General features: G+C 43.8%; 2 protein-coding genes across 2 annotated transcripts; one reads left to right on the plus strand and one right to left on the minus strand.

Annotated features, from left to right (window-relative positions):
- The first annotated feature begins 95 nt into the window (after window positions 1-95).
- spo (spook) lies at window positions 96-2,116 on the plus strand. The gene has a single exon (XM_017244998.3). The coding sequence runs from the start codon at window positions 106-108 to the stop codon at window positions 1,735-1,737; it is 1,632 nt and encodes a 543-aa protein (XP_017100487.2). The 5' UTR covers window positions 96-105; the 3' UTR covers window positions 1,738-2,116.
- A 112-nt stretch (window positions 2,117-2,228) lies between these two features.
- Window positions 2,229-8,954, minus strand: l(3)psg2 (lethal (3) persistent salivary gland 2). Its single transcript, XM_017244995.3, has 3 exons — window positions 7,977-8,954; window positions 3,652-7,917; window positions 2,229-3,594 (listed from the first exon to the last, which is right to left on the minus strand). Exons 1-3 carry the CDS (start codon window positions 8,597-8,599, stop codon window positions 2,538-2,540), a joined length of 5,946 nt encoding a protein of 1,981 aa, XP_017100484.2. The 5' UTR covers window positions 8,600-8,954; the 3' UTR covers window positions 2,229-2,537.
- Window positions 8,955-19,435: the final 10,481 nt, after the last annotated feature.

Below are 19,435 nucleotides of genomic sequence, written 5' to 3' on the forward strand. Positions count from 1 at the left end.
GTAATTTACCTGAACCGTGTCGATTCTGCTGACCACTGCAAGTTGCTTACCTGGTCGATCCATTTCGCTGACCGTCGTCAGTCTGGTTTCAACCTCTACGCGAATATGTTGGCACTTTTGGCTTCATCGGCTCTGGTTATCTTACTGAGTGTTGTGATTACGTCCTACGTCCGGATCGTGTGCGGTACCAAGCGTCGAGTTAGACAGTCCATTAGGAACGGAAATGCAAATCCCGGAAACGGTTCAGTCCCTGAGAAATTCAAGCAAGCCCCAGGCCCTCGACCATGGCCGATTATAGGAAACCTTCATCTGCTGGATCGCTACAGGGACAATCCCTTTGCGGGATTCACAGAACTGGCTCGGGAGTATGGGGATATTTACTCCCTGACCTTCGGACACACCCGCTGTCTGGTGGTGAACAATCTGGAGCTGATCCGCGAGGTGCTGAATCAAAACGGCAAGGTAATAAGCGGTCGCCCGGACTTCCTCCGCTACCACAAGCTGTTCGGGGGTGAGCGGAGCAATTCCCTGGCCCTCTGCGATTGGTCGCAGCTCCAGCAGAAGCGGAGGAACCTGGCCAGGCGACACTGTTCGCCGCGGGAGTCCTCCTCGTTCTACATGAAAATGTCCCAGATCGGCTGCGAGGAGATGGAGCACTGGAACCGGGAGCTCGAGTCCAAAATGACTCCTGGCGAACCCATCGAAATCAAGTCATTTATCCTCAAGGCCTGTGCGAATATGTTCAGTCAGTACATGTGCTCCCTGAGGTTCGACTACGAGGACACGGAATTCGAGGTCATAGTGAAGTACTTCGATGAGATATTTTGGGAAATAAATCAAGGACATCCCCTGGATTTCCTGCCCTGGCTGCAGCCCTTCTATCAGGGGCACTTGAACAAGATCACCAACTGGTCCACGACCATCAGGAAATTCATACTGGATCGGATCATTTGCCAGCGGGAGCTCAACATCGACCTGGACGAGCCCGATAGAGATTTCACAGATGCCCTGCTAAAGAGCCTAATCGAGGACAAGGAGGTCTCCAGGAACACAATCATATTCATGCTGGAGGATTTCGTCGGTGGCCATTCGGCTGTTGGAAATCTGGTCATGTTAGTGCTAGCCTATGTTGCCAAGGATCAGGACATAGGAAGGAGAATTCAAGAGGAAATCGATGCCATCACAGCCGAGGAGAAGCGTCCCATAAATCTGCTCGACATGAGTGCCATGCCCTACACCATGGCCACCATCTTTGAGGTGCTTCGGTATTCATCCTCGCCCATTGTTCCCCACGTGGCCACCGAGGATACAGTCGTCTCCGGCTATGGAGTAACCAAAGGCACCGTCGTCTTCATCAACAACTACGTGCTCAACTCCAGCGAAAAGTATTGGCAGAACCCCAAGCAATTTAATCCAGAGAGATTCCTGGAGGAAGTCAGTGATCATAGCCAGAAGAACAGGAGACACTCCAAGGACTCGGATTCGGGGATCGAAAGCGACAAGGAGAAACGGCAGTTGCGGAAGAACATCCCACACTTTCTGCCCTTCAGCATCGGCAAACGGACGTGCATAGGCCAGAACCTGGTGAGAGGATTCGGCTTCCTGATCCTGGCCAACGTCCTCCAGCGGTACAATGTGAGCAGCCATGATCTGGCCACGATTAAGGTCAGCCCGGAAAGCTTGGCACTGCCCGCCAGCTGTTTCCCATTGGTTCTGACGTCCAGAAAAAGTGCCTAGCCAGGCACAAATCGCCAATTAATTTTTTTGTTTAGGCAGTAGGAATTTTTGGTAATTGATTTTGGCCAACAAGCCAAAAAGCTTACCAGACAAATCGGCGTTGCGGCAGCCACGATACTTCTCTCTCTCCTCCTACCCTTGTAAATAATAATTTAGTCTGCTTAAATAAATATATAGACTAAAGTAATTAAAACTTTGACCTTCAAGTGAATAAGAAAAGATATATACTTTGCATTCAATGAATGATCGATATCCCACTAGCGGCGGAAAAAAAGAGTTATTTTTAAACCTTTTTATTAGAGATAAGGTTAGAAACTAAAAACCTTTTAAAATTGATTTCAAATTAGTTTATTTGACAATCTACTTACTGTATTTTGTTATTTTGAATTGAAACATTCACACAAGTCCGCTCTGAAAACATCTCATCTACACATATTTGCACAGTCGATCCATTTAGTTAATAATTTTAGATATAAATGACTCAGTTAATGTTTAATGTATGTTAATCCGTGTATTATCCTTAAGCGAATCGAACTATTTACATTTTTATTTTCTTGTAGAAATCAATGGACTAAGGTCCAAGTCGAACCATGCATGGACTTACTATTTAGACCTTAACTAAACTAAAGACTTGTTTTATTAATAAATGCGATTTGTTCACAAAAATGGTCAAATGAAAAATCGAGAAATATAAATAAAGGAAAAACCGAGCAGTATACAAAAATTATGCTTATGTCCTAAAAGAATTTTCTAAAAGGTGGAAAACTATCCTATAATAAAATCTATATCTATATCGGATGCTATTGGGTTTCCACCAGAAGCTGTGGCTTGGCTTCCACCACTGGTTGCTCTACGGGAGCAGTTGGTTCCTCCGTATGGAAGTCATTGCTGGTTTCCTCTATCGACGTTCCCACATCGTCCACGTCCAAAGTTTTGGGCAGCGGTCCTATTCGTTGCAGGATATCCACAGGCATTATTTGTGTGATAGTTGGCACTGAATTGACAGTGAAGGATGAGGTTAAGCTGGGTAGAGTGGGTAGCGGTGGCAGCTCGGGCAGTGGCGGGGGACTGAAGTACGTCGATGGCGGCGATGTGTGGGCTGCTGGGACAGGCGCCGGCACAGGCCTCAGATTCGGTGTTACTGGAGCTGGAACGGGTACTGGCAAGGGGCCGGGCGACGAGACCATACCACGGGGCTGCGGGTAGCCCTGATAGCCCAGCACAGGAATAGGCTGTGGTGGCACTATCACGGGAATGGGTGAAGATTCCGGCCCTCTGGCTGCCATGGGCGGCGGTCCACTTACGAAGAAGGGCAATCCGTCGGGGGGCAGGGGCATGGGGGGCATGTGCATCTGCAACGGGGGCGGTGGATGTTTCGTAAAGAAGTCCTTCAACATGGCCGCCCTCGTCACGGGATCAACATTCGCAGGAATCGGTGGCGGCCGGTGTCTGAAGAAGGCGGGCAGCATGGGTGGCAATCGTCCCGATTTCATCAGCATGGCGAACTGCTTCGGATCGAACGGAGGGCGGGATAGAGGTCGGAGCAGACGTGTGTGTGACTTCACAATCACCCCTTTCACGGGATCAAAGTGGAAGTAACGGAATCTGGGCTTCTTTTGCACCAAAACGGGTTTCTCCAAGTTCGGGGGCTTGGGCGTCAAAGGAGGTGGCGGCGGCGGCAGGGCCAGGAGCTCATCCCGAACCTGCTGCAACTTGGCAGCAGCCTGCGCCCGTCGCTCCTGGTATTGACGCAGTGCCCGCTCCACGGCGCATCTAACCACAGCACGATCCTCGCTATCACTCTCGTAGTTGGGCAGGACGTTGTCCACAAAGTTGACACGCTTCCGCTTTGGTTTGCTGGGGATTGGTCATGGGATTAGTTGAAGAAAACATAATAGTATTTCAAAGGCTTACCTATCCTCGGGTGGCTGCTCTATTGCAGCTGGTTGGGGAACTGCATCTGGCTCATTACTCGATGGAACGATCTCCAAAACATTACCCTTTTGCACCACCACAGAAGCTCCAGGTACTGGGGCCATTGGCAGCTCTCTAAGCACTGATCCCGCGAGCTGCGGCGACGAAACCCCCTCCATTCCTCCAAGATAGTCACCATATTCGTTGGAAAGTCCATAGCCATCTCCGTACTGGGCATAGGCCTGTTCCATGTTGTAGGCCGAGTCCATGTAGGCAGCATAAGCATCGTAGCTTTCGCCGGTGGGGTCCTGGTGTTCCTGCTGCAGAAGCGACATGTTGTAGAAGTAAGCGGCCGCCTCCATGCCCGGATTCTCGTCAAAGTATTCCATGAAACTTTGTCTTTCATCGTAAGGCGAGCGGGAACGGCAGCGGGGAGAACGCGATCTTGTCCTGGAAAGAGATCTTCGGCGGGTCGGCGAGCGGGAATGGGAGTTCGACCAACTGCGTCGCATGGGTGGTGAAGGTGGCTTGAATGGCAACGGCGAACGGGAGAAGCGTTCGCGATCCCGATCCCGATCTCGGTCTCTGTCCCGTTCGCGGCTTAGGGATCGTCGCAGCCTTTGAGGAGGCGGTGACCGCGGGCCGGCTAACTTTTGTGGTCCCGGTGAGAGTGAGCCTCGCCATCGGTTCCCCATAAATCCAGGCGGGCGTCTTCGCCTACCCGGGCTTCTGCTTCGCGTTCGACTCCTGCTCATGCTTCGACTGTGACTTCGGCCCATGGACCCCATCCCACTTTTCTTGCCAAACCGGAAACCTCTTTTCGGGGATGGAGGTCGCCAGCGTCGCGGACTAGGAGAACGCGAACCATCCTTGCCTCTGCTGGCACGTAGACTGCGGTGGCGGGAACGATTTCTGGAGATGGAACGTGACCTTGATCTGTCCCTCGGCAGTCGGCGATTCCTTCCTGGCGGCGGAGGACTCCTCAGCCTCGGCTTCGACCGAGATTCCACAATCGTGGGCTTTACGATAGCAATTTCCTTGGGTGGTTTCTTGGCTGGCTCCTGAGACAGCTTCGACGGAGGCGGTTGCTCCGCATCATCCTTGTCGAGAATCGCGGATTTCCGGGTTAGCTTCAGCGGGGAAATGGTCAGCTTTATGGCTTCCCTGTTGGCATCGAAAATGTTGTTCACAGGAGTTGGTGAACTTTGAACTTCCGCTGGTGGATGGGTCGAACTCGAAAGCTTTTCTAGATCCTCCGGTGCGGTTTGGTTTTCTTCTCCACTGGCTTTCAGTTCGTGTTTACGATACTTGTCCATGATGGCATTGCGCTGCATCAGAAACAAAGATTCCATTTTGAGCAGCTCCTCGGATATTTCGTCGCCAGCATCGTAGTTTTCCCGCATCATCTGAATCCTGGCCAGGTTGTCTTCCAGACTCTTGAGTTTCCGAAGATCCTTGCTAACGCTATTCTTCTTCTGCTGCTGATCTTTGCCAGGCTGCTCATCCGAGTTGGTCTTGGAGTTGGCTGCATTGGAACCGTTTTCCTCGTCGGAGGAGTGTGGACCCTCCTCCTCAGCTGAACTGCTTTCTTCCTCGGAATCGCTACTGCTGCTACTCGTTGTGGAACTGTCCGAGCCGGAGGAGCTTCCATCGCTAAAGGAAGTAACCTTGGAGGTGTCATCTTCCTCCACGTTCGTCATCTGGATGCTGTTCATGAACTTGTCGTACATCTCGTGGATATTACTGTTGGGCAGGGGTGTGTTTTTGGAGCGAGGAGGAGGCGTGCTATTGGCGTTCCACAGAGCATTAGAATCGTCGTCGTCCACATTGAGGTGACCAGTCTCCTGCGGCAGGGGAGTACTGTTCAGCGAGGAAAACGGATTCCGAGCGTGGGACGTGGGAGTGGCACGAGGAGCGTTCTTGGGAAAACTGGCCATAGAATCGTCGTTCTCCCAGTTGTCAATGTAGTCATCCGTATCCGGACTCTCTTGCTCCTTCGAGGGGGGCGGTGCATTGGCTGCCACAGCTCCATTCCTCAATAGAATCTCCCGGTCGTGCAGATCCTTGTGTGGCGTGTTACTTCTCTCCACCTTGACGCTCCGCAAGTTGGAGCCATTGCTGGTAACCTGCGCCTGTGGTGTCAGATCTTTTTCGACCTTAATGGTGACATCCTTGAACTGGCTGGGGGCGGGCTCCAAGTCGTCGTCCCAGTTCTCCTCCTCGGTGGACTGGCTGCCATTCCTTTGACGCCGCCTGTCGCTTAATACTGATTGACGCTTAAAAGTATTCGTGTGCCGTGATTCTCGACTGTGATGTTGGGCCCTCGATCCAGACCTTTTATCATTCATATTCGACTGAGACTCCAGCTTAGACTCCTTTTTCTCTTTGTACTCGTTAGTTCGTCGGAGTAACTGCTCCTTGGTGGCCAGCAAGGCATCCAGGTGCAAATCATTGTCCTCCAGCAAGGCTCCAATCCGACTGTGAATCTCGCTGGCCTTGAGCAGGGGCTTTGGGATATCCAGAGATGCCTTCAGGGGCGGTGTGGTGCTTCTCTCAATACTTGCAGCTGAAGCTACCACGGCAGTGTTGGATCTTGGCGGTGAGTCGGCGAATATATCGAAGACCTTGGCCTTTGTGGATTCATTATCGTGTGTCTGTGGCAGTTGTTCCGGTGGAGGTGTCATCGCTGGAGTTCCTTCTCTGCTTCCCCAACGGGTTCGGCTCCTGCTTCGATTTCTGTGATCGGTCCTGGTTTTCGTATCCCTTTTTAGAGATTTTTCGTGGAACGAATCGTGCGGGGTGGCTTCTCTTCGGAACATGTTTGCTCGGGGAGTGCCTGGATGGCCTTCCCTTGGTAGAAATCGATCTCGATCCGGTCCTCTAGATCTAAAATGATCTTCCCTTGAATGATCTTGTGCTTTGGGGTTTCTTGTTGGAGATTTGTCTCGTGATCGCCCTCTGGGCTTGTCTAGAGATCTTTCGCTGCCCTTCTCTCCAGAATACCTCTTTGATTTCTCTGTGGAACGTTCTCGAGTTCTATTTCGTTCCCTCTGACTGTCCTTGGAACTATCCCTGGACTTATCCTTTTGTATTTCCACTGAATCTTTGGATGTGTTGTGTCCCTGTCCCTTAGATCCCTGCACCGTAGTGTCATTCAGCTTTTCTCCCAACTCCTGTTTGGATCTTTCTCGGTGCTTCTCTATGGAGCGTTCTCTAGGTTTTTCGTTCAACTTATCGTTTGATTTATCCCTTCGTTTTTCGTTCGATTTGTCTCGTGACTTATCATTCGATTGATTCCCAACACTTTCCTTAGGTCGATCTCCAGATTTTTCCCTTGGCTTAGATCTGGATCTCTCTCTGGTTTTTCCCCGCATCCTATTCGGCTCCCTGGACCGCTCCCTTGTCTTTCCTCTTTCGTGGAAATTGGGAAACATATTTCCTCGTTTTTCTAGCTCTGGCTCTTTGGAACGTTCTCTTGTTTTCCCTCTCGCTTGATCCTTTTCTGTTGGCCTCTCCATCGTTTTTCCTCTGGCTAGGTTTCTTTCCGGTGATCGTTCCCTGGTTTTTCCTCGAGCTGGATCCTTCTCTTTGGAGCGTTCTCTAGTTTTACCTCTTTCATTTGAGCCGGCTGGAACGGATGTTTTTCCTGGGAGCTGATGCTGTTCCCTTGAGCGATCCCTCGTTTTCCCTCTGCTTGTAATTCTTTCTGGCGTTCGTACCGCAGGGTCGTGCTCCTTACCCTTGGATCTTTCCCTTGACTTTCCTCTAGTGCGGCTTCGTCCTCTTGATTTATGGCGAATTTCTTTCGGGTTATGATCCTCCTCCCTCGATCTTTCTTGAGTTTTTCCGCGTTCTTGGCTTTTCTCCGGCTTGTCTGAAAATGTACCTTGAATTGAATCCTTTTCCTTAAAGCTCTCCTTTGTTTTATTTTTAGGGAGCTTCTTCCCTGGTGAACGCTCTCTCGTTTTCCCCCTCACTTCGCCCTTATCATTGGATTTGTCCCTCGTTTTACCTTTGCGATCCTTTTCCTTGGACTTTTCTTTCGTTTTCTTCTTGTCGGCCCTCCCTTTGGATCTCTCCCTGGTCTTTCCCCTACTGCGCTTCTCGTCCTTGTCTAGCGACTGCTCGGCAGGTTTATCCTTGACATCGTTGGCGGGTTCTTTGGGTTTGGTTGGGGCAGTATGCTTGCAGTCCTTGTGCTTGAAGTTATCGCATTCGGAAATCAGGTTGAACACGTAGGGAATAGAGGGCTGCAACGTCGTCCACCTAAAATGGGTCAAATGAATATATATACTATTTCCCACATGTCTATATGAAGTACTTACACCGTATCCGATTGCGGTCGTTTGGGACCGGCAGGTCCTTGAGGATCCAGAGGGGATACCATTCGGTTTGGAGCGGGCGGGCGTCCGAAAAAATGCGGTCTCATACCGCGAGGTCCACCCCTTCCCATTCGGGGCATAAATCCCATGCGCGGAAAGTCGTAGCATGGTGGTCGCATGTGAAATCTAAGAGGGCTTATGCCCAGAAATGGAGTGGGCGGAGGCTGTGGCAGGGCAGCGGCAGCAGCTTCAGCCTTCTTTTCCTTTCTAGCCTGCTGCACGTCCTCCACTTCGGTCTTCTGCTCTTCACCAGACGAATCGGTATCGGAATAAAGTCCCTCGCTGTCATCAGCGTCATTAATCTGACTCTTGGACGTCTCCAGCAAACCATTCTCAAGCCACTTGCCGTCCGGATCTAATTGGGTCAACTTGCGTAGGTTTTTGTTGGCCAGATCCTTGGCCACAAGCTGCTTGGCTGGATGGTGGGGGTGTTGCTGGTGGGGTGGGGTCACTACTTCGCCAGGTTCCAGGCTGTTGTTATCTTCCTCCAGGGGCTGTCTCACATGATCCACTGACGACTCGGCCTTGGGCTCTAGAGAACCCGCTCCTTCAACTGGCTGCGACATTTTCCAGCTTTGTTTCGCCTTTGTTTCCTTCCTATCGAATATTTTGCTTGTAGTTTTTGTTGTGGGGAGCGGACACACGCTTTTTCTTTCTCAATGGCGGCGCCGCGTTGGTTTTCCTCTTGCTTTTCCTTCTCGTTCTCCTCGGTGCGCTTTCCCCCGTTGACTGGTTCTATCGGTTGAAGGGGGCCGGGGGCGGCGGTCTGTTGCAACGGTGCACCACCTCAGCAGTTTCATATACCTCATGTACAGGAGCAGTTTTTATGCCATCATAAAAAAAAACAATTTGTGAAAAACCAAAGCTAAGCCGAAGGGATGTTGATAGAGATGGGCACCAGTGTGACCGCAGCTCGACCAATAAAAATACCAATGAGGGTCGAATGTGGCCAACTACTACGGCATCAAAGTGGCCGTATTTTAATTTTTTTGGTATTTTTTAGAGAAAAAGCTGACGATTTAAAATCAGCACTTTGAGCGGGAAAATGGATATAGTTTAAAAATAAAATTCTTTGCAACTATTATAATGTAAAAAAAATTTTCATTAAATTCTTTTTTATTATCAGCCATGAGAAAAGTTTAAAAAATTTTTATATTTGTGTTTTAGCATATAATAACAAAATCAATAAAAATATTTGCCATATGAGAGTAACAATACTTATAAGTAGGCTTTGGATATTTTTAAATTCATTTTAAATGTAAGGATCTTGTAACATTGACGTTCGTAGTTCATTCCGACCTCGCATTTCAAAGCGAGAACATCACTTATTTATTTTAAAGCTATATTTTTTATTTTATTTCATTTTCATTTGAAAATACTTTATTTTATTCATTTAATTTATTTGTATTATTTATTTTAGTTGGAAGGGGATCCCTTAGGAAATTTAACAAAAAATCTAAAAAATAATTTTCTCCCAGATTTTGATGCAGTTTGACAGAAAATCGAACTACAAATCGTTTAAGGTATCCCGCTTAAGAATCGGATGGATATTGGCCAAGATATGGGCTTCGCCATGGCTCATATTGGCCCTCCATGCATTTCCATCATTTTTGAAGGGGATCCCCCAGGAAATTTAACAAAAAATCTAAAAAATAATTTTCTCCCAGATTTTGATGCAGTTTGACAGAAAATCGGACTACCCCGCTTAAGAATCGGATGGATATTGGCCAAGATATGGGCTTCGCCATGGCTCATATTGGCCCTCCATGCATTTCCATCATTTTTGAAGGGGATCCCCCAGGAAATTTGACAAAAAATCTAAAATATAATTTTCTCCCAGATTTTGATGCAGATTGATAGCAAATCGATCTACAAATCGTTTAAGGTATCCCGCTTAAGAATCGGATGGATATTGGCCAAGATATGGGCTTCGCCATGGCTCATATTGGCCCTCCATGCATTTCCATCATTTTTGAAGGGGATCCCTTAGGAAATTTAACAAAAAATCTAAAAAATAATTTTCTCCCAGATTTTGATGCAGTTTGACAGAAAATCGAACTACAAATCGTTTAAGGTATCCCGCTTAAGAATCGGATGGATATTGGCCAAGATATGGGCTTCGCCATGGCTCATATTGGCCCTCCATGCATTTCCATCATTTTTGAAGGGGATCCCTTAGGAAATTTAACAAAAAATCTAAAAAATAATTCTCTCCCAGATTTTGATGCAGTTTGACAGAAAATCGGACTACAAATCGTTTAAGGTATCCCGCTTAAGAATCGGATGGATATTGGCCAAGATATGGGCTTCGCCATGGCTCATATTGGCCCTCCATGCATTTCCATCATTTTTGAAGGGGATCCCCCAGGAAATTTAACAAAAAATCTAAAAAATAATTTTCTCCCAGATTTTGATGCAGTTTGACAGAAAATCGGACTACAAATCGTTTAAGGTATCCCGCTTAAGAATCGGATGGATATTGGCCAAGATATGGGCTTCGCCATGGCTCATATTGGCCCTCCATGCATTTCCATCATTTTTGAAGGGGATCCCCCAGGAAATTTAACAAAAAATCTAAAAAATAATTTTCTCCCAGATTTTGATGCAGTTTGACAGAAAATCGGACTACAAATCGTTAAAGGTATCCCGCTTAAGAATCGGATGGATATTGGCCAAGATATGGGCTTCGCCATGGCTCATATTGGCCCTCCATGCATTTCCATCATTTTTGAAGGGGATCCCCCAGGAAATTTAACAAAAAATCTAAAAAATAATTTTCTCCCAGATTTTGATGCAGTTTGACAGAAAATCGGACTACAAATCGTTTAAGGTATCCCGCTTAAGAATCGGATGGATATTGGCCAAGATATGGGCTTCGCCATGGCTCATATTGGCCCTCCATGCATTTCCATCATTTTTGAAGGGGATCCCCCAGGAAATTTAACAAAAAATCTAAAAAATAATTTTCTCCCAGATTTTGATGCAGTTTGACAGAAAATCGAACTACAAATCGTTAAAGGTATCCCGCTTAAGAATCGGATGGATATTGGCCAAGATATGGGCTTCGCCATGGCTCATATTGGCCCTCCATGCATTTCCATCATTTTTGAAGGGGATCCCCCAGGAAATTTAACAAAAAATCTAAAAAATAATTTTCTCCCAGATTTTGATGCAGTTTGACAGAAAATCGGACTACAAATCGTTTAAGGTATCCCGCTTAAGAATCGGATGGATATTGGCCAAGATATGGGCTTCGCCATGGCTCATATTGGCCCTCCATGCATTTCCATCATTTTTGAAGGGGATCCCCCAGGAAATTTGACAAAAAATCTAAAATATAATTTTCTCCCAGATTTTGATGCAGATTGATAGCAAATCGATCTACAAATCGTTTAAGGTATCCCGCTTAAGAATCGGATGGATATTGGCCAAGATATGGGCTTCGCCATGGCTCATATTGGCCCTCCATGCATTTCCATCATTTTTGAAGGGGATCCCTTAGGAAATTTAACAAAAAATCTAAAAAATAATTCTCTCCCAGATTTTGATGCAGTTTGACAGAAAATCGGACTACAAATCGTTTAAGGTATCCCGCTTAAGAATCGGATGGATATTGGCCAAGATATGGGCTTCGCCATGGCTCATATTGGCCCTCCATGCATTTCCATCATTTTTGAAGGGGATCCCTTAGGAAATTTAACAAAAAATCTAAAAAATAATTCTCTCCCAGATTTTGATGCAGTTTGACAGAAAATCGGACTACAAATCGTTTAAGGTATCCCGCTTAAGAATCGGATGGATATTGGCCAAGATATGGGCTTCGCCATGGCTCATATTGGCCCTCCATGCATTTCCATCATTTTTGAAGGGGATCCCCCAGGAAATTTAACAAAAAATCTAAAAAATAATTTTCTCCCAGATTTTGATGCAGTTTGACAGAAAATCGGACTACAAATCGTTTAAGGTATCCCGCTTAAGAATCGGATGGATATTGGCCAAGATATGGGCTTCGCCATGGCTCATATTGGCCCTCCATGCATTTCCATCATTTTTGAAGGGGATCCCTTAGGAAATTTAACAAAAAATCTAAAAAATAATTTTCTCCCAGATTTTGATGCAGTTTGACAGAAAATCGAACTACAAATCGTTAAAGGTATCCCGCTTAAGAATCGGATGGATATTGGCCAAGATATGGGCTTCGCCATGGCTCATATTGGCCCTCCATGCATTTCCATCATTTTTGAAGGGGATCCCCCAGGAAATTTAACAAAAAATCTAAAAAATAATTTTCTCCCAGATTTTGATGCAGTTTGACAGAAAATCGGACTACAAATCGTTTAAGGTATCCCGCTTAAGAATCGGATGGATATTGGCCAAGATATGGGCTTCGCCATGGCTCATATTGGCCCTCCATGCATTTCCATTATTTTTGAAGGGGATCCCCCAGGAAATTTGACAAAAAATCTAAAATATAATTTTCTCCCAGATTTTGATGCAGTTTGACAGAAAATCGAACTACAAATCGTTTAAGGTATCCCGCTTAAGAATCGGATGGATATTGGCCAAGATATGGGCTTCGCCATGGCTCATATTGGCCCTCCATGCATTTCCATCATTTTTGAAGGGGATCCCCCAGGAAATTTGACAAAAAATCTAAAATATAATTTTCTCCCAGATTTTGATGCAGATTGATAGCAAATCGATCTACAAATCGTTTAAGGTATCCCGCTTAAGAATCGGATGGATATTGGCCAAGATATGGGCTTCGCCATGGCTCATATTGGCCCTCCATGCATTTCCATCATTTTTGAAGGGGATCCCTTAGGAAATTTAACAAAAAATCTAAAAAATAATTTTCTCCCAGATTTTGATGCAGTTTGACAGAAAATCGAACTACAAATCGTTTAAGGTATCCCGCTTAAGAATCGGATGGATATTGGCCAAGATATGGGCTTCGCCATGGCTCATATTGGCCCTCCATGCATTTCCATCATTTTTGAAGGGGATCCCTTAGGAAATTTAACAAAAAATCTAAAAAATAATTCTCTCCCAGATTTTGATGCAGTTTGACAGAAAATCGGACTACAAATCGTTTAAGGTATCCCGCTTAAGAATCGGATGGATATTGGCCAAGATATGGGCTTCGCCATGGCTCATATTGGCCCTCCATGCATTTCCATCATTTTTGAAGGGGATCCCCCAGGAAATTTAACAAAAAATCTAAAAAATAATTTTCTCCCAGATTTTGATGCAGTTTGACAGAAAATCGGACTACAAATCGTTTAAGGTATCCCGCTTAAGAATCGGATGGATATTGGCCAAGATATGGGCTTCGCCATGGCTCATATTGGCCCTCCATGCATTTCCATCATTTTTGAAGGGGATCCCTTAGGAAATTTAACAAAAAATCTAAAAAATAATTTTCTCCCAGATTTTGATGCAGTTTGACAGAAAATCGAACTACAAATCGTTAAAGGTATCCCGCTTAAGAATCGGATGGATATTGGCCAAGATATGGGCTTCGCCATGGCTCATATTGGCCCTCCATGCATTTCCATCATTTTTGAAGGGGATCCCCCAGGAAATTTAACAAAAAATCTAAAAAATAATTTTCTCCCAGATTTTGATGCAGTTTGACAGAAAATCGGACTACAAATCGTTTAAGGTATCCCGCTTAAGAATCGGATGGATATTGGCCAAGATATGGGCTTCGCCATGGCTCATATTGGCCCTCCATGCATTTCCATCATTTTTGAAGGGGATCCCCCAGGAAATTTGACAAAAAATCTAAAATATAATTTTCTCCCAGATTTTGATGCAGATTGATAGCAAATCGATCTACAAATCGTTTAAGGTATCCCGCTTAAGAATCGGATGGATATTGGCCAAGATATGGGCTTCGCCATGGCTCATATTGGCCGTCCATGCATTTCCATCATTTTTGAAGGGGATCCCCCAGGAAATTTAACAAAAAATCTAAAAAATAATTCTCTCCCAGATTTTGATGCAGATTGATAGCAAATCGATCTACAAATCGTTTAAGGTATCCCGCTTAAGAATCGGATGGATATTGGCCAAGATATGGGCTTCGCCATGGCTCATATTGGCCCTCCATGCATTTCCATCATTTTTGAAGGGGATCCCTTAGGAAATTTAACAAAAAATCTAAAAAATAATTTTCTCCCAGATTTTGATGCAGTTTGACAGAAAATCGAACTACAAATCGTTTAAGGTATCCCGCTTAAGAATCGGATGGATATTGGCCAAGATATGGGCTTCGCCATGGCTCATATTGGCCCTCCATGCATTTCCATCATTTTTGAAGGGGATCCCTTAGGAAATTTAACAAAAAATCTAAAAAATAATTTTCTCCCAGATTTTGATGCAGTTTGACAGAAAATCGAACTACAAATCGTTTAAGGTATCCCGCTTAAGAATCGGATGGATATTGGCCAAGATATGGGCTTCGCCATGGCTCATATTGGCCCTCCATGCATTTCCATCATTTTTGAAGGGGATCCCCCAGGAAATTTGACAAAAAATCTAAAATATAATTTTCTCCCAGATTTTGATGCAGATTGATAGCAAATCGATCTACAAATCGTTTAAGGTATCCCGCTTAAGAATCGGATGGATATTGGCCAAGATATGGGCTTCGCCATGGCTCATATTGGCCGTCCATGCATTTCCATCATTTTTGAAGGGGATCCCCCAGGAAATTTAACAAAAAATCTAAAAAATAATTTTCTCCCAGATTTTGATGCAGTTTGACAGAAAATCGAACTACAAATCGCTTAAGGTATCCCGCTTAAGAATCGGATGGATATTGGCCAAGATATGGGCTTCGCCATGGCTCATATTGGCCCTCCATGCATTTCCATCATTTTTGAAGGGGATCCCCCAGGAAATTTGACAAAAAATCTAAAATATAATTTTCTCCCAGATTTTGATGCAGATTGATAGCAAATCGATCTACAAATCGTTTAAGGTATCCCGCTTAAGAATCGGATGGATATTGGCCAAGATATTGGCCCTCCATGCATTTCCATCATTTTTGAAGGGGATTTTTTTTTTGAAATTTCCCCCAGGAAATTTGACAAAAAATCTAAAATATAATTTTCTCCCAGATTTTGATGCAGATTGATAGCAAATCGATCTACAAATCGTTTAAGGTATCCCGCTTAAGAATCGGATGGATATTGGCCAAGATATGGGCTTCGCCATGGCTCATATTGGCCCTCTATGCATTTCCATCATTTTTGAAGGGGATCCCCCAGGAAATTTGACAAAAAATCTAAAATATAATTTTCTCCCAGATTTTGATGCAGATTGATAGCAAATCGATCTACAAATCGTTTAAGGTATCCCGCTTAAGAATCGGATGGATATTGGCCAAGATATGGGCTTCGCCATGGCTCATATTGGCCCTCCATGCATTTCCATCATTTTTGAAGGGGATCCCTTAGGAAATTTAACAAAAAATCTAAAAAATAATTTTCTCCCAGATTTTGATGCAGTTTGACAGAAAATCGAACTACAAATCGCTTAAGGTATCCCGCTTAAGAATCGGATGGATATTGGCCAAGATATGGGCTTCGCCATGGCTCATATTGGCCCTCCATGCATTTCCATCATTTTTGAAGGGGATCCCCCAGGAAATTTGACAAAAAATCTAAAAGATAATTTTCTCCCAGATTTTGATGCAGATTGATAGAAAATCGAACTACAAATCTTTTAAGATATCCCGCTTAAGAATCGGATGGATATTGGACAAAAAATATGACTAAAAATCTAAAAAATAGTTTATGGACAGATTTTGATGCAGATCAATAGGGTTTTCGAAACATTTGACAAAAAATATAAATAATCATCTGTTTCTTGGCTTTGATGTAGATCGTGGAGAATTAATCCAGAAATCGTTTAAGATTCGATCTGTCTTTGTCTCTGTATTGAAATTGAAAGGCGTCTTTACAATTATTGCAGGGAAATTGGAGGAAATTTTTCTCATTGGGGCCTGGAAATGGTCTACGAAATTTTGTAGCAATGCGAATTGCAATTCACTGCGTCACACTGCACTTGTTTCCGCTTCCTCCTGTCGCCAAACGGAATTCGCTTAAATGCGAAGTGCAAATAAATGATAAATCACTGCTACCGTTGTTCCCGCTAAACACACAAGAAGAAAAAGAAATATATAATGCATGGAGCATGGAATAATTCGAGCTTGACGTTAAAAAAAAATCCGCAAGATTATTACACGATAGTATGGAATTCGAAAACTAAAAAGATTTTAGCTACAATTAAAACGAAGACATGTAAACCTTGTTATGTCTTTTTTGTAGTCGTATTGTTGTTGAAAATGTTTTAAATAAAATAATAGTAAAATTTATATATTAAGCTTTTAGTTTTCGAATGCTAGTTTTTGAAACATTTAAAAGGATGTGTATTTATTAAAAGACTTTTTTCCCATTTAAGGCTTAGAGTCTGAGGGGATCTGTCCCTCATAGTTGCCACAAAGTGCCGGCAGCTCGCAATGTTTTTCTTGTCTTTTTGCAGATTTGCATGTTCAACTTTCACCGGCTGCTGCGACTGCTGGTGCTGCCACGACAGCTGTCGGCGCCGGCATCGCTGCAGCTGCGCAGCGACTGAGGCGAAAGGTGCAAATTAATTTGTGGCGCCCCACAATAACCTTCCTCACTTTTGTCTTCATCATTACGACGGCCATAATATCAGTGCACTTCGGGCAGTTTTTCTCCATTTTCTTTCTCAGCTTTGTCGAGACTCGAGCGAAGATTGCCCAAAAAATAACACTCCCAAAATGAAACTTGTTATCGCATTTTGAAAATCTCCAACTGCTAAGTGGATCTGCAATGAAAAACAAGAGGAAAAAAGCCTACACAAAAATAAGTAGAAAAAAAACTGCCACCATTGTTTGAAGATGTCGAAAAATCAACTCAGTTGTCCCCGAGCAACGCTTGACTTCAACCCATGTACGTCCAAAGCTCATTGTATCTCATCTTTAGCCAGGGCTTTGACTTTGGGTCTATTATAATATTGGCCACCACGAGACCTATACATATTTTTGGCACATGGGTGCGAAAGCCTTGGACAGTTCTTTAGGACGGCTTTGTCCTGAAGACAAGAGGGTAAAAGGTTAAAGGGGAAACAAATATACAAAAGATTAGTTTGTTTTTCCCATGAAGTGCAAAGACGAAAACAAATCTCGCGGAAAAGACTACTAAAAAGTAAATATGTTTAAAAAAATCCCTCATGTGTATCAATGACTCGAGGTGTTCTTTGTTTATTAACTTTTTAAAACACTTTCCTAAACAGCCCAGATTTGCAACAAAAACAGCTTCCACCATTATCATAACTCTTTTCAATTAACATTTCTAAATGCCATATTAAGCCAAATGAATAAAGCTGTAATATTTTCGTGATCTGGCCGGTAATTAATACTACGGCAGAGTTTTGAAGTTAACGCTATATGGGCATTGGGGGCGGTGTTATTATTTTTTTTCTATTTGTATGTAATGGTAGCGTTGACAAATGAGAGCGGTAAATATTCCTACAAAAAGCGGCAGTTTTAAACCGAAAAAAATGTAAAAAAAAATAAAGCTAACAGCAATGACGAGTCATTGACATTCGCAGCGAACACTGACTGAACTAGAAAACTTACAAATCCGCATTCGAAAAATGTGATAATTGCAATGGACTACAATGTAAGCGAAGAAGAGTTATGGGGTGTTAATGGAAGAGGAAAATTTAAACCGAATGGTTTTTTACTCTAAGGTTGTCGATAATTAATTATATATCTTTCATCAAAGCAGTTATTATGGCGTTGTTTTGAAGAAGTTCAGGTATAACTTTTTTAACTTTTTAAACCTTTTTTTCAAAATTGATGGGTAGAACCAATAAAGTTCAGTATTTATAGTTTCAACTTTCTTGTAAGAGTGTTTTAGACTACCAAATCCGTTTTATAAACATGTTAATTTATTTACAAATATATTTGTATATAAAAACGTAAAAAAAAGTCCAAAACAGAAGCTTCGCTAATTGGCAGATTTAGTGGAAAGAAGGAGAAAAACAGAAAAACAACACGAATGAAGATCTCTGTCAATTTACGGACTGCTAGGCATACAAAAAGCTTCTATTGTTCCTGGCCAAATTGGCTTAATTTATTTGGGCATGCTTTCATCACATGCGTTCGGGCCAAAAAAGGATGGGCCGGCAAGGGGAGTCGAGTCGAGCCAGAGCAGGTAACTCCGGATGAGCATTACCGGCATTGAGGTGTTAATAGCCAGTCGCACGTTTACCAAAGCAGGGCAAAGATGCTGAAGCTGAATTCTAAGAACGCAGTTTCTCTCGACGATGAATATACAATATACCATATACAATGTGGTTATACGAAAGTACACGTATCAGAAATGAAATTAAACAAAATCCCCCCGGCAAATCCAATCGTAATTACTGCTCCGTTCACTCTCCCGTGACCGACTCACTTCAAATGCGATAAAAATATTTGCTGCGGGACTAGGAAGTTGGGACCACTAATTGCTTGGGGAAAAAGTTTTAAACAAATGAAGTGGAATATAATAAAAATAATCACCAAGTTCACAAAGGAATCTTTCGAAATAAAAATATATATTTCTCAGAAAATCTCAGCGGTATTGATAAGACATACATATATTGATATATATATGCTTACAAAATGTTGGTAACAAAACCTGCAACATTGTCCATCAAAATCCACCGCTCCCCAGCATAATTTGTTCCCCTTTTGCTTTTAATATGTTCGTAACTTTTTCAGTTTATTTTGGTTGGCTTGTTTACCATTTTTTTTTATTTTTATTAACGTTATTAGCTAATTTTAGCCAACCCAAAATGGCGACCTGTGTGAGCTTCGCTAACGACCGAAAACTTTTGTTGCTGTTTTTTCAGCTTGGCTATTATTTATGAGCTTTTTTGTGATTTGTTTTGATTTTATTTGGCCCATACAGACACTCGAAATCAGCTTGTGCTCAGTTATTAGGCTCTGGTGCATTGTATTTCTGAGATACTCGCATGTATCCGGCCGATACTTGCATTGAATTTGCTTTGCTTTTCTCGTTTTTAGTTAGTTAGTGTTTTATGACTTTTTCTGTATTCACTCCACACAATTCCCAGGCCTAAGACGGTGCCACCTCGCCGCTTGGTACCTCCAAGCACCCGCTGGCCCGGCCTCCCCCGGATTCCCCGCCGCCCGGCTATCGGGCCAAATCACAGTAGTTCCAGCCGGAGACGTAGCCAAAGCCGGGTGCCAATTTGCGATTTAAGCAAAGCGAATCTTTCTCTCTGTTTTTCTCGTATTTTTTTTAAGCCTGGCTAAAGATATTTATTGTCGGCTAAAAAAACCCCGATCGTAA

This window comes from Drosophila bipectinata, chromosome 3L, assembly GCF_030179905.1.
Source record: "Drosophila bipectinata strain 14024-0381.07 chromosome 3L, DbipHiC1v2, whole genome shotgun sequence".
Classification (NCBI taxonomy): Eukaryota; Metazoa; Arthropoda; class Insecta; order Diptera; family Drosophilidae; genus Drosophila; species Drosophila bipectinata.

Coding starts and splice junctions, on each gene's coding strand:
- spo (XM_017244998.3), top strand. CDS start 106: ATGTTGGCACTTTTGGCTTCATCGGCTCTGGTTATCTTACTGAGTGTT.